Here is a 15412-nt window from a genome sequence, read left to right as displayed (position 1 = left end):
TTGAAATGTTACAACACCAAACTCAAGGTCTCTGTCTCAATTGTGGAGTATTTCTGTTGGTGAATATGAACTTTCTGGAAAAATACTCAATAGATCTTTCTTCCCCTCACCATCTTGCAAGAGTACAGCACCAATACCCACATCACTTTCATCAATAGCTACCTTGAATGGCTTTACATAATTAGGTGTGACTCTCACTGGGGTGGAGATTAACACAGTTTTCAGCCTGTCAAATGCCTTCTGACATTCCTTCATTAAAACCTCCTTAAATTACATTCCTTACATAACTGATATTAAATTTGACCCTCAATCTAATTGTATTTCTGTTAGTAATCCATATTTAGTAAAAATTTGAATAACTCTTCTATAATCCTTTTCGCCATGATACCGTATAAATGGAATGACCTTTGGAAATCTAGTAGACACATTCATTATGGTCAACAGGTGCTGATTCCCAAGATTTGTTTTAGGTGGAGGTCCTACGCAATTAATTAAGACTCTTGTAAAAAGTCCCTCAAATGTGGGAATGGGTAAAAGAATGCTGATTTTATCACTACCTGAGCTTTTCCAATTACCTGATATGTATGACATGTTCAGCAAAATGCAACCACATTCTTATGTAGTTCAGACTAATACAAATGTCATTTTTGTTTTCAGTTTCCCTTACACCTAACTGACCTCTTACAGGTACCTTATGCTATCCACAACACCACTTTTCTATAACCCACTGGTAATACAACGTGATTAATTTCTGTCCATTTTTCATCTGCCTGAATAAGTAATGGTCTCAATTTGCTAATTAAGACTTCATTTTTAAAATAGTGACATTCTAGGAAACACTCAGATTCCACTTGTGTATGCCTTTTGATAAAACTGCTTTATTTATTCATCTTTTTATTGTAAATCAGCGAACCTATCTGAACTAAAAATATCCACTTTGTCCTCCACTTGTTCTGATTTTTTTTCTCAACCATTTGATCAAATATAGTCTCTGACAATTAAACTTCAACTTGCTTGTCTTTATTCTTTGATTTCTCCTTCTGTTTCCATCTATGTTACTACATAGTCAGGAAAATTCCGAGGATATACTTGAGTTAACACATCAGTTTCCTGATTCTCCACTGCAGTATCAACTACAGTAGGCATCACTCCCACCTGTGATCCAGCTTTATCATGACCAAGGATAAACTGTATTCCAACAACCAAGAATTTCTTTATTGCTCCTACCACCACTTCACCACTTTTCACCAGACTCTCTAACCTCACTTTACATTATGGAATACTACTCTTCTTGTCATGAATTCCACAACCCTGTCTGGCAGTACTCCTTCCAAATGACATACCCAAGTCATCAAGATGGCAGCCAAGTGGAGCTCTTGAGCAAGGCCTCCTCTGCTCCATCTGTTTCTCTTTTTTTTCCCTTTTTCATGTGTTTTTTTCCACTTTCCACTTACCTCCTGTCCTTGGATGGCATCGATGACGGCAAGCTGAGCCAGTGCAGACTCAAAGTGAGGCCCAGCAAGGACTTGAGGGACGCCCAGTGTGCACTCCCAGCCTTGAGGCGAAGGAAAGTGTGGACTCCCGGTCTCAATGCGAAGCCCAGCGTGGACCTATTTGCTTTTTTTTTCTCTCTCTCCTTTCTCTGCTTTTAAAGGACAATAATGCTGAACCTTTAACTTTATTTCTTTACTTTTCTAATTCCTACTTAAGATTTTGGACCGAGGCGTCTTCGTATCTAAAATGGTGCTGGAAATGGCGACTTTACACTTTTCACCTGTATCCATGTATTTGAGTACATGTGACAATAAAACCTCATTCTAATTTTTACCTCCTCATCTCTCATCATCAAAGAATTACTTACTCCTGTATCTCTTGAAATTTTAATTTCTTTACCTACTCTTAATAGAAACAAGTAAACCGTACCCATACAGGTAAATTCTTTAAAGAAAGCTGGTACTTTATTAACTAACCCCTGACCATGCTGTACGTTCTTTAGCAGCTCACTGGGATCTCCATTACCACTTTAGTAAGCCCTACTGGCTTATCTTGTTTTATCACGTCTGTTTTTCCAGTGCTTTTCTTAAACCACCAACACTACAATTTCATATGTCCTACTGAATTGCAGTGAAACCACCTAAGGGTTTTTACTTCTCTTCCTTCCTCATGGGTATCTTCACTATCTTTACTATTTTCCTTTACTACCTGAGGATTTCTCTTCTCCCAATTTCTATCCCTCACAAATTGCAATTGATGTCAGTAGCCAAACATTGATTTATGAATGAATTCAATCATCTGCCATTTCCGTTACTGATCTTTCAGTCTTAACTCTGCTCTTCCATGAGTTCTCCCTACTTCAAGAAGTGAATTTTTAAACTCTTCCAAAATAACAATCTCTCTAATAGCATCATATGTCTGATCTAATTTCAATGCCCTTAAGCAGCTATCAAAGTTACTTTGTTTGATTCTTTCAGACAGTATGTATGTTTGACAAGGTTCCCTTCTCAGATTCCTGAAACATTGTCTGTATGCGTCTGGCAATAGTTCATATATACGTAGGATGCTTTTTTCACCTCATCATACTGTTCAGATACTTCCTCTGAGAGTAATGCAAATACCACACTAGCTCTACTTACCAACTTTGTTTGGATCACCAGCCATTTCACTTATTTAGTCACTTGCTTCAAATAAATTATAAGACTTCTGCATTCTTCTTATCAAACTTTGGTAATGCTTGGAAATATTTAAACAAATCCCCACCAGGATTCTGGCTACAATGGGCTTGCTGTTCATCACTGTCCCCAGCACTACTCCTACTTTCTACCTTTGCCATTTTAAGTTGACTTCCATTTTTCATTGCCAACTTCTGAAGTTTGAAACCTTTCTCTTTCTGTTGGGGCTTTCCTTTATGTTTCTTTCCCCTCTGCTTTTAATCATAACTCAAACTGTTTCATTTCCTTTCCATATTCAAGCTGCTTCATTTGCAGTTGGATTTTAGCCATTTTCAGTGATTCTATTTGCATTCCTGGCAATTATAAATGCAGAGATAATGCCACAATTATCTTCCCATTCCTCATAGCCACAGGCAAGTTCAACTTAATTGCCAATTCCAAAACTTTTGCCTTGCTCGCTTTCAGTAAAACTCCTGAAGTGACTTCTTCCACCCCAAGGAAACTCTTAGTGACTGAAACAGCCATTACAACACAAGATATACCCTGTTTAAACCAACCGATTATGTCACTTGGACAAAAAAACAACGCTCACCAGTTCAATAATCTTCAACCCAACCTGAATTAGAGATTTTGATCCTGACATGAGGCCCCATTTTGTTACAAAATAGAACAAACCCTCTTCAGATATACCAAGGAATTAGCCTAGATCCTAACTTTTTCATAGTTAAAAGCAAGTTCCAGTTGTCATTCGATTTGTGACACCAGTCAGCTTTAAGCAAAACGCACAAAACTCCTACCTTGTGTTGCAGAGTTGTATTTTTTGAAATTTATTCACCGATGGGGGCAGTTAAGAGTCACATTGTTCTGGAATGGGAGCCACGTGTAGGCCAGATGAGGTAAAGATGGCAGGCTTCCTTCCCTAAAAGGCATTAGTGGACCAAATAAGTTGTTCATAATAATTGAGAGTGGCTACATAATTGTCATTAGGCTCACTCTATATCTGTAATGATGGGATTCAAAACCATGCCCCAGAACATTGATCTTGTGTTCTGGATTGCTAGTCCTATGATATTAACATTATGCCACTGTCGCCCCTTGATCAGAACAATCTCACTTTGCATGCAGGGACAGGCGTATAGCTCATGGATTGAACGAGGATGCCTCTGAGGGCTGTTTGCTTGCTCTTTTAGTGCTCTGTTCATGCTCACTCACTCTTAGACTGCCTACATGCTCCTAGCATCCTTGTTTTGACCTATCTTGCCTCTCAGCACAGTCACAGAACCAGACAGCTTGTCATGTTGATCAGCAGTCCCCAGCCAATGGGGCAGACCTCTTGCTGTATAGTACATTGCTACATCAGTCTTACACGTGCCAGCAGCTTACCCAGTTAGTGCACTTCATTTGCAGCAAGCAAACAGTCATGGCACAAAGGGAATAGTCCTTAGTGAAGTCCTTGGAGGCACTCATCTGCCTGGAGTCTCTACACAGGGCAGAGACAAATCAAGGGCAGCTTCTATTAACGTTGCAAGTGCTTGGCCAGGATCAGATGTTGGTAGGTCTCAGTTAGGGTGTCTGTGTTTCTAGGTTTTTTAGCAACCAGTCCTGAGATTTGTATGAACGCAGCTAAAGAGGTATTTAGTGAACAATCAGGCATATGGGAAATTCTCAACTGGAGCTGCCTCGTAAGATCATTCAAGGGGGTAAGCCATTTTAGTTCCTCGTTTCTGACTGATAAAGACAAGGGGAAAAAGGGAGCTGCTGCTATGGAAAGGAGTCTAGCAAACCTATTCATGGGGATTGGGGGTTGCAGGTTGGGAGGTGGAGTGAATGACAGTTATGAAGTGGAGCAACTGTATATTTTAGAGGGGGATAAAGTAAAGCATGGATGGAACAGGATCCCGTGAAGGAATGTGTGCAAAACCCAGGAAAGTGAGGTTCTTCAAGGAGTAACACTACACATTGAGTGGGCCAGTGTGAGCTCATGATCCCTGGCGACCTTTGTGATTGCTTCTCTGCTATGGATTTCCCAGCCCCGCACATTGTTGACTGTTTCATGCAATATAAACACCTTTGGCTACTGACGCCAGTCATGCTGTACAAAAGTGTGGACACCTGGAACAATGGTGGTAATTGCAGCCGTGATGTTCACATTTCCGACACACGGTGCAGCAACTTCTCTGGTCAGGCATTGCTTAACAAATTATCATGCATGCAAATTGACATTTGAGTTCACAATGTGACAGTTACAGTAGGAGCTACACAGAGATATGAGCAAACAGATTTAGTGGCACTGTGAGCATATTTAAACAACTGTGAGACTTTGGTTGCAATGTGAAAGTTGCATTGGAATGAAGAATGGTATTTGCTCAGCTAGCAGGAGCACTTTCCTCCTGAGAAGATCAGGATTCTTTCCTCTTTGGGCATGAGGGGCCTAATGTTGGGCACCCCACCACTTATTTGGCATTTATGAGTCTTTTCCCCTAAGGCTGAAAGAATAGGGGGATATGAAAATGGGTGACACCGCTGTTAATCCTGGTATAGCTGGGATAAAGATGGTTAGGTGACCTCCAGTAAATGAGTAGACAACGCAGAGGGCGTGCATGATTAGCACTGTTGGAGGGGATAACAGTGAATGAGGGAACATGTTGCTTGCAAGAGTGAACCTTAGTGGGAATCTATGTGGTAGCAGAGAGAAGTATATGATGTTTACCCTGGCTTTGCAGAGCAGGTCTTTCACCTTCTTCTTGACAGAATCTGGTGACATGATGGCCTCTGCCAGCCCTTCATGTAAAGGACAGCTGTCCTCTGCACAACACCTAGTCCTTGTTGGGGAATTGTGCTATCAATCTTCCCTTTCTGACATGGTTCCAAATTAGCCTGGTACTGAACAAGATAGCTTGAGGATGCCAGTATTTGTCTGGGTGTACAGTGGCCTTTCAAGTATGACAGGAATGCCAGGGTGTAAGTGTATCCCATGGTATCGAGTTAATGGATGATTCTTTCAGGTACAGCAAGTGGTAGACCTGGCTAGCATAAGACATTGGGGTGCCATAGGATAGGATAGGGGGTTAATGAGCCAAGTTTGGAACAGTATGGTGAGAGATGTTGCTGAGCCTCATGGAGTGAAATTCAACAAAATTGACATTTAGCCAAAATATAACATTTAACCTATGATTTATCAACATCTCTGCAATGATATGCTATTGTCTACCCTGCTTACGGTGCTGAGAGTCTTTGCATCGTTGACAGACTCTGGTATGTGACTGTGCATTTTATGTCAATAATGAACGTAGTGAATGTTGAACCTTTGGAATAGGGCCAGTTGCTTCTTTCCAGTTTGAGACTGATTATATTTGGGGGGATCTCCTTCGTCTGCGGACACCCAAAAAGCTATGAATGTTTTCTGGTTGATCACTGCATATTTCCATTATAATGGACTACATTTATGTTCTCAGAGCATTTAACTCAGGTGGTTGTGAAATTATTTATGAAATTTCCTTTAATGTATGAAATTGTGATACTTCTGCTTTTTTCTTGGAATTTCTAACTGAACTACATTAATATGATTCATAACTTCTGCACCAGTGTAAAGTGACTTTAAATTATTAACAGCATAATGGAGCAGCTGAAAAAGGCCCAGAGAGCGATTGGTTCAAATCAAGATACTGTTGACAAAGGGGTTAACAATGAAACTCTAAATCAAACAGCAATTGTTTTTAAAATTAACTTATGACAGTAAATACAAATTAATTCTGAAATTCAAATTTGTTTCTATGAAAATTCAAGCAATTATGCAAATACCCGATCAACATTGGATGTGGGAGCAGTCAAAGATGTCTTAAGATTATTATTCTGCAAGGAAGCTATTCGCATATGTAATAAGGCACACATTTGTTATGGTACTTAGTTTTGTGGCTGATATCAGAACATTCAGCTTGCAATAGCTAGGCTGCATTTATATCTTCTCCTTTGGATTTCCTTTGCTGTTTTCCTGAAACAGTGAATTCATACTGTAAGTATAGTTTACCTTCAGTATCTTGGAAACAAAACAGACAACTCTTAAATTACAGATCTGTAACCTTCATCAGTTATTCACCAATGCCATACCAATGTGGCTATTCCACATTTATAAGCCTGAATGTGAGTGATGGAAGCTATTCAACTGTACGGGAATTATGGTTGATGCTAACCTTGTTCTCAACAGTGGCACATGCAGGTTTACCAAAGAGAATCACTGAAAGGAGCAGTAGAACATTAGTGCAGTGGACAGCCAGGAGAGCAGTAAGGGTTGATGGTTACCTTCCTCCTCCAACCCTAGTGGCGGTGAAGTCAATGACAGAGCTCTATAATGCTTTCTAAAATGTGGGTCCAATAGGATTATATGCCAAGCATTTGGAGTTGTTAAGCTCCAAGGTAGCAGAGGCTGTGTTGGAGCGCTGTCTGAATATAAACACAGCAAAGTCCCTTTAAATGAACACTTTGTTTCTACTGGGCATGGCTTACTGTCCAATATTTGAAGCTGGATGTCTGCTTTGTAAAATCCAACAAAAAGGTAGCTGGTTGTTACTTTAAAATCTAGCAATCTAAGCCTGCCTCCACCATGCTTGTACGTTTCCTTCCACTCTTAGCTCTCTCCCCTCTGCTGTCTTAGCCATGGGATCATGACAGTTTTCAAGGGATAGGATCAAAATGGGAAACACTGACGCATTGGCAGTCTTAATGGGAGCAGAGATCCCAGCACCTCAGAATGGTATTTAAAATCTTGGGGTCTATGCAGTACATCATTTAAATTAATGAACATTTGTTTCTCATGTAAATTTTTCAGGTAATCTATCTTCACCATCGTACCCATTGACTAATAGTCTGGGATCATATGTTCAAATCCCACTTCAGCAGCTGGTTGAATTTATATCCAATTAACAAATCTAGAATTGGAAGCTAATCTCAGTGATGGTACTGTGTAAATATCCATCTAGTCCACTAATGTGTTTTACATGTATATTTTTATCTTCCTTTCTTGGTCTGCCGATATGTTACTCCAGACCCATAGCATCTGAAATGCCTGACAAGCCACTCCGTTATTCCAAACTGCTGCAGATACCAGATGGACTACTACAGTTGTAGATATTTTCTAAATTACTACTTTTTCAAGGCTAGGAAATACAAACTGGCCTTGCTAGGATAGCCCATATCTGTAAAACAAAGTGTAACGGTTGAAAGTAATATGAAGAGATTGTTCTTTTAATGTTGCAGAACTGAAATAATGTGAAATGCAAATTGACTTGAAACTGTTGATGAATGAAAATTAACATTTTTGGTTATTTGTTCTCTGCAGTATTCATAACAGAGGACATGAGCAGTAAATATGCTCTCAGATAGAAATCTGTTTATTGTCCCACCTCATTTCTGAAGGTTGGACCATAGACTCTTATTGGATTGGTTCACACTCGTAGACAAAGCACTGCAGTAGTTTTCCCTTGTCTTCTGCAGGATAGCTAATAAGGAAACTATCCCCCCTCTTACCACCTGCCGTTATGTATATTGAAAGGATGTGCAAACTGACAATCAACCTGTTTGTCCACGTTGTAAAAGCATCTTCCATTGTTAACAAGTCCTGGTTTTGGTTCATCTGGCCCAGAGGTAGAACAGCTACACCTCCTGTTGCATATAGAGGTAGTCTGGACAAAATGAATTGATATGTGATGAGATTGAAGTTCTGGGTGGCCTAAAATGTGCAAAGCAAATAGTTGTCAGCCAATAACTGACATTTAACCTGGTGTGATATGCGAATCTAAGGAAAAGATTATTGAAACCTTAACAATCATTATGAAGGATTCTAGGACATTAGAAAAAGAGCAGCATATTGGAAATATCCTACTTTGATGTTAAAAGTTAACATAGAAGCATTGTTTAAAATAATGAAATAGATAATGAGGAGGATTTTCAATATAATAACCTAGTAAGCAGCAGTCATCATTAATTCAGAAGGAGAAGATCCTGCTTGATTATCTTTATTCACTTGTGAATGTACAGTGGCTTGTTGATGTGATACTGGACTAGCAGCATAGAGATTCAGTTGCTTTGGGTTTATCAGCAATCTTCAAAATAAAATTTTATGATACTAGTTTCATAAATTGTCTTGGGATGATTTGAATTTACAACTTTAGTCACTGTTCTAAAATTTTGACTGATGACCAAGCCATCTACATTTGGCCTTTTCTTATAAATGTGTCTGTTTTTTGGTTTGCAACCAATTTAGACAGTGAGACACTACAGGCACAAAACCATCACTACGAAGAAAAATAAAGTGCATAGACCAAATGGGAAGAAAAGCATAATTTAATGTTTAAAAAAAGATGACAGCTTGACCCAGTGATGGTACAGTGTCACCTCTGAGTCAGAAGCTTTGAAATTCAAGCCACAGAGCAGGTCTTTGGTGCATAATCTAAATTCTATGAAATGCCAAGGGTAGTTGGAAGTATTGCCTTTCAGATAAGGTATTAAGCCAAAGCACACTCAACCTGAAATTAGGGTAGAATATCCCATTGTACTGTTCTTTGAAGATCACTTTGAGGTGCACTTCCCAGTGTTTATCCCTCAACCAACACCATGAATAAGTTAGTTAACTAACTAATTGGTTAGTTATTTTGCTTTCTGTTTACAAGACTTCAAAATATTCAGCTGTGTGTCCTTTGGAACAGACAAATAATGTTAAAGGTGCTTTATCAAAATCAAATTCACTTCATGAATTTGATCATTTTTCTGTTTTCAAAATGTTTATAACTGGTTGGAGTCTCACCCTATCCTACCTTGAAAGTGAATGTGTCAGCGTCAAAGGAAGCTCGATGACACATCACCTTCATTGAAATATTCACCACTGAATGTACCCATTGTTTCATACAGAATCAGTTCGGTACGAATGTGCATGCTATAAATTTACTATTTTTATTCAAGGCACTTTGTACCAGAAAATTGCCAGTAATGGTGGATTCCATGGATCAAAAATCCAACTGGTAAGAACATGTTCATCTACATGTTGCAATTTTATGTTTACTCGTGGTTTAAGAAATCTTGTTTAAAGCTCACTACCTTGTGTCAGTATCGCAAATACCACACCACCAAGGGAAGTAATGAGTTTAAATTATTTTCCTCAATACAGTGAATTTCAAACCTAAGCTAGTTTAATACAAAAAAAAGAAAAACAAGGAACAATTACAAAGGGGAATGAAATAAATCAAAAATACTATGGGTATGTTGAAGTGGAACAGAAGCTCGGGATTTTGGCGACCTCATAAATAGTTCAGACTTCAAAGCCCCATTGATTATGTACACTCTTGTAATACACCTAAAACCTGTCCTCTGTGCTGCAAAATGAAAAGCTGTTAAAAGTAGTCTGTTACATAGATTATGCTGCATTACACAGCAATAATTAATCATTTAGTAAAAGTGTCCTGCTTGTTTTGATTTCAAACTTTTTTTCCATGTTTTATGCCTGGAATTAAGTTTTCATTTATATAATTTAATAAAATAGATATTCAAAATAAGATTACAAAGAAATGTAAAATTTTTGTAGGGCTGGGACCCAATATTTTCTGTGGTGAGATTTGCCCTGGGAATCTATTAGCTGTGACCAGCATCTATTAGAACGATTACCAGTGACTGCGCTCAAATACTTCTTAACTATTGAATTTGCTATTGCCATGGTGGTTGTTAAGAACGTATATTCTTCTCCAAGAAATTTTACTCTTCCTATCTTGCAAGATTTTGCCTTGTTTCCTTTCTGTGTTGCCCACTTCCCATTTGTGTGTCTTTTCTTCCAGTACGTCAGCAGGACAGAGTCGCAATGAAAGTAATGTGGTTACCTCCTTGAAAGGAAAGAAAGCTGAAAATGATTTGAAAGGTGTAACTGAAGAATGTCCAGCTGGAGTTTCTCTGCAGCTGTGGAAAGTATATATTTTTTATTTTTATTATTTGAGTAATAGTTACAAAGGTATATAGTGTTTTACCTGTAATAATATGTCTCACGCCATGTACAGTACACATCTGTAAGCATAGCAGTACACTGTCTTTTAGGTCTATACTGCCAATTTACGCATTTTAAAAGCAATTTTGACAAACTGAAGTACTGAATGGCTGTTCATTACAGAGGAGGTAGTGCAAGTGACTGGTAAGGAGTTACGGAGTATTAGCAATGGTGGTGAAGGGACAGCATTTTGCATCTAAGCCCAGTTCAACAAAATGGTAATGGTGTCTCTACAACATTTTGATTTCTTGGAGAAGGAAGCTGTACTAAAGTAAGCTGCAGTACATACTGTAGATCCTACAAACAAGAGGAACAGTGCATTGATGATGAAGGGAGTTAATCTGGTGTGAATTAACTTGAGATATTAATTAAACAAACTGCTTTGACCTGCATAATGTTAAAGTTTTTTGAAGCTTGCTGCAGCTGCGCTCATCTGAGCACACCTGACTTTAGCCTTGCAGTCACTCTCTAAATTGCCTCTTTTAGGGATTCTGAGATTTCTAACCTTTCCAACTAGCTTAATCTTCTGAAAAGAGGCCATCAACCTAAGTGTTCTGCGATGATTATAATGCTTAAGTCATTCTGTGTGTCTTGGTTACTAGAACTGAATGTAGTAGTCAAAATACAGAGAGAAAAACAAACATGTTTACCAGCTTCAGCAGACTGGTCTCCATAGTAATGCTTGATTTGATGAAAAGTATGAATATAAAAATATAAGAATATAACAGCATAAGGAACATGAGCAGAATTAAACTGTAGAGCCCCATGAGCCTGCAACACCATTCACTATGATCATGGCTGATCGTCATTCTTAATTTCACTTTACTACTCACTCCCCATATCCCTTGATTTACTTACAGGCTGAAAAATCTGCTTACCCTAATATTAAATACATTCAAGGATAGAATAGTCACTGATGTGTAGAATTGTAGAGCTTCACACCCCATATTTCAGTCTTAGATGGTCAGCCGTTTATCCTGAGTCTGTTCTGCTGGGTTCTACTAGATTCCTCAGTCAGAGGAAACAACCTTGACGTGTCTTTCCTATTAGGTTTCTGAAGAATTTTGTATGTTCCAATAGGTGCCTGTTATATCCTGTATCCATTAGTGTTTAGAAGAAAGTGAGGTGATCTTATTGAAACATGAAAGATCCTGGGGAGGTTTGTTAGGTTAGGTGCTGAAGGAATGTTTCCCATTAGGGAAGAGATTAGAACTTTGGGACACAGTTTGAAAAAGGGATCTTCCAATTAAGATGACAATGGGGAGAACTTTTTTCTGTCTGAAGATTGTTAATTTGTGGAATTTTCTTCACCAGAGATTTCTGTAGGCTTGTAACGAGCATTTGTAAGGCTACATTAAACAGACAGGGAGCCAAATAAGGGAGCTGGAAAATAGGGGTCACAATCAGATGAGCACTGATCGTAGAACACCCTGAGGAGCCCGAATTGACTACGTCTGCTCCAAATCCTTAAGGTTTTATGGATTATTATGAAAAAAAGAGTACAGACTAGATTTCCTCAACCTCTCATCACAGGACAACCACACCATCCCAAGAAGCTGTATATATTAATATACAGAATCCTTCTCTTCAAAGACATAAGAAACATGTACACATATCTGCATATTACAACTTTACAAATTAAGCAATAGCCATTCTCTGGTTTATTACTTAAGGCATTTGAGTCACCCTGCCAACTTCACATTTAAATAAAATGTGGTATTTAATTATCAGTCTTCTAACTGTTGCATTCTCTTTGGGAATGCATCTTCCATTCAGAGACAACTTGCCAATAAATTAGCTCTCTTTCTCATACAATGTTAAAATTTTGTTCCCCTTTACATCAGCGAATGCCCTGATAAATACAAGATGAAAAGCTTTGACTAAATGTGACTTTTTCAGCAATATTCAAATTCTACGCTACCAACAATTCTATCTCAATTTCTTTTGCGTCTCTTTGTCTCCTTTTTGTAGCTTACATTCTCACACCCTTGCATCAGCAGCATACTTAGAAATGCTACTCTCTGTCTCTTTGTCCATACTAATACAGATAGTAAACAGCTGTGACCCCACCCCCCACCAACACTGATCCATGTTGTATTCCACTAGCTACAGTCTGCCAACCCGAAAGTGTCTCACTTTCCCCTCCTCTCTGGTGTCTGTCTGCTAACCAGCCCTCTATCCATGCTCATATATTAGCCCAACTCCAGGATCTCTTTTGTGTGATTTTTTTCTTTAATGCCTTTTGGAAATCCAAGTATGCCACAAATACTGGTTCCCTTTTAGTGACCCAATGAGTTACATCCTCGAAAACTTCTTAATAAATTTGTCAAATCTGGTTTCCTTTCATAAACCCATTTTGATCAGACAATGATTTTTTCAAGTACACTGTTAAGATATTCTTAATAAGAAATTCCAGAATTTTCCTGATGATAAATATCAGGCTTACTGGCCTATAATTCCCTATTTTCCCTCTCCCTCATTTCTGACATGTTCTACCATTAACTTTTTTCATCGGAAATAAACTCCAACGTAGAACTTACACAGAGATTTCCTAATGCTACAATGAGCCTGATATTGTTACTTGCTTTAACTGCAAAATCAATATTTTCTTAGAAATTCCAAGAATTGAAAGACCGAAGGAGTTCCATAACTAACTCTGGTATTAAAAAGAAGAGTAGACACAAGCGAAAAGCTGAAGGCGCAGGTACAGCATTATGGGGAAATTCTTCACTTCAATAAAAGTTTTAAAACAATTGTGTTGTAACTTTATTGTTGCTCATGTAATGTAAAGTAAAAAAAGAGACTGAAATTCTGTACTTTTTTAAATGAAGTGATGACTTTGTGAAACATTTTTGCTGAAATTACATACTTGAGTGAAGTTGGCACTGCACATCTCACCAGTCTTACTCTTTCTAAATCATCTGTAGTGAATCTCTGGTTATGTCTGCCATCTAGACTGCTCAAGGCTGATGCGCATTAGAATGAGAGTGCTCAACTGTAGCTTGCATTTCCCCTTCTCAGTAGGTCAACAGCAGGAAAATAACACTGCAATCTCATATTTAATTGCATTTTTCATTGACAACATGTTAAACACAGTGGTAGTATATTGACAATATTAGCTCTCAATTATGCAGATTAATATAGAATGATTAATATAGAATAGAATTCAAGCCGATGTCAATGAGTGCTAAAAGATTCTTAAGATGGTTATAAATTTAAATAATTCTAACTCATTGTATAGGTGTGTAAATATAGGCTATGTAAAATAATTAATCTCTCTTTTCCTTACCTTGGTAGTCATTATATTCTGCGAAAATGGTAATAATGAGGATTGCCCAGGTGAACATTTTAAAATACTGTAGACTATACTGCCTTGAAATCTGTTTAGTTATCTAGATTACTTACAGTGTGGAAACGGGCCCTTTGGCCCAACAAGTCCACACCGACCTGCCGAAGGGCAACCCACCCAGACCCATTCCCCAAATTTACCCCTTCACCGAACACTACGGCAATTTAACATGGCCTGTTAACCTAGCCCGCACATTTTGGACTGTGGGAGGAAACTGGAGCACCCGGAGGAAACCCATGTAGACATGGGAGAATATGCAAACATTCCACACAGATAGTTGCCTGAGGTGGGAATTGAGCCCGGGCCCCTGGCGCGGTGAGGCAGCAGTGCTAACCACTGTGCCACCATTTTTACATGTAGGTTTTTACGTATAGGTTTAGTCCAAACTTGGTGTCACGAGTATTCCAGAAGTCTTTTGGATCACAGTTGTAATGAATATGTTGATAACATTTTATTATCGTCATATAGAAGACCTGACAGAAGTAGAATCAAATTATGAGAAATCTTCCATTAAAATGAAGAAATTCAAGCAAGAGCAGAAAATAGAGAATAAAAGGTACTTAAGTGGAATTAATGTACACAAATTTTCTCAGTTTTGTTGACAATTATGTGATTATCTAATATGTTTATAATTCACCTAGTTTCAAAATTCAATACTTGCAGGTTAAATTTAAAAGTTTTTCTTTAAAAGATGCAAGGCTACTTTTTTCCTGAAAACAGTTTCATGAATGAAGTTTTGTTTGTGCAAATTTTGCCTTTCAGAGTGTGGTTTGCCAGATCATAGGGTGATTAGGGGTCAACCACATTGTTGTGGTACTAGGGACACATCCCAGATAACAGAACCCCATCCGTAAAGGACCAGATAACTTTCTGATAGATGTTAGATGGTCACCATTACCAGTACGAGCTATTATTCCAGATTTATTTATTAACCAAGAGTAAATTGCTGAGCTGTGAAAGTTTGGACCCAGGTCTCTGGATCATCAATGCAGGCATCTGAATTACTAATGTAGTGATATTACCACTATTCTACTGACCCTCAATTTTAATTTATGCAACTTATTTCTTTGATTTTAAACTTCACGTACATAACTCATTCAAGACATTGAGTCAAAACACAGATATATAGGATGGCCATGACCAATTCTGTAAAATAAGTTGATTAATTGTAACTTTGTGTGTTGATAATGTTGAGGTTTTGTTTGCTTCTAGTGATATGTTGAATGCCCAAGAGTCACATTGGAGTGAACTAAAACAATATATTGGAGCAAATGATAGATTTGAGATTCCTGCTTGTAGTGCACCTCCTTTAAAGGTAAGAATGTTTGCTTACATAGTCTACACACTGTGTGAGTTCATTTGAATTTGGAT

General features: G+C 38.2%; 1 protein-coding gene across 2 annotated transcripts in view; it reads left to right on the top strand.

Annotated features, from left to right (window-relative positions):
- Positions 1 to 15412, top strand: part of fam204a (family with sequence similarity 204 member A) — a 77397-nt gene that overhangs the window by 16174 nt on the left and 45811 nt on the right. For both annotated transcript variants that reach the window (XM_060842459.1, XM_060842460.1), the window contains exons 2-6: positions 9624 to 9682; positions 10490 to 10616; positions 13306 to 13396; positions 14510 to 14597; positions 15254 to 15356. In XM_060842459.1, coding sequence (XP_060698442.1) covers positions 9651 to 9682; positions 10490 to 10616; positions 13306 to 13396; positions 14510 to 14597; positions 15254 to 15356 — 441 coding nt within the window. In that variant the 5' untranslated portion in view covers positions 9624 to 9650. The remainder of the gene's footprint in view (positions 1 to 9623; positions 9683 to 10489; positions 10617 to 13305; positions 13397 to 14509; positions 14598 to 15253; positions 15357 to 15412) is intronic.

Source organism: Hemiscyllium ocellatum, chromosome 22 (assembly GCF_020745735.1).
Source record: "Hemiscyllium ocellatum isolate sHemOce1 chromosome 22, sHemOce1.pat.X.cur, whole genome shotgun sequence".
Taxonomy (NCBI): domain Eukaryota; kingdom Metazoa; phylum Chordata; class Chondrichthyes; order Orectolobiformes; family Hemiscylliidae; genus Hemiscyllium; species Hemiscyllium ocellatum.
The sequence above is the reverse complement of the archived record's forward strand: the minus strand, read 5'-3'. Positions and strand labels throughout refer to the sequence as shown.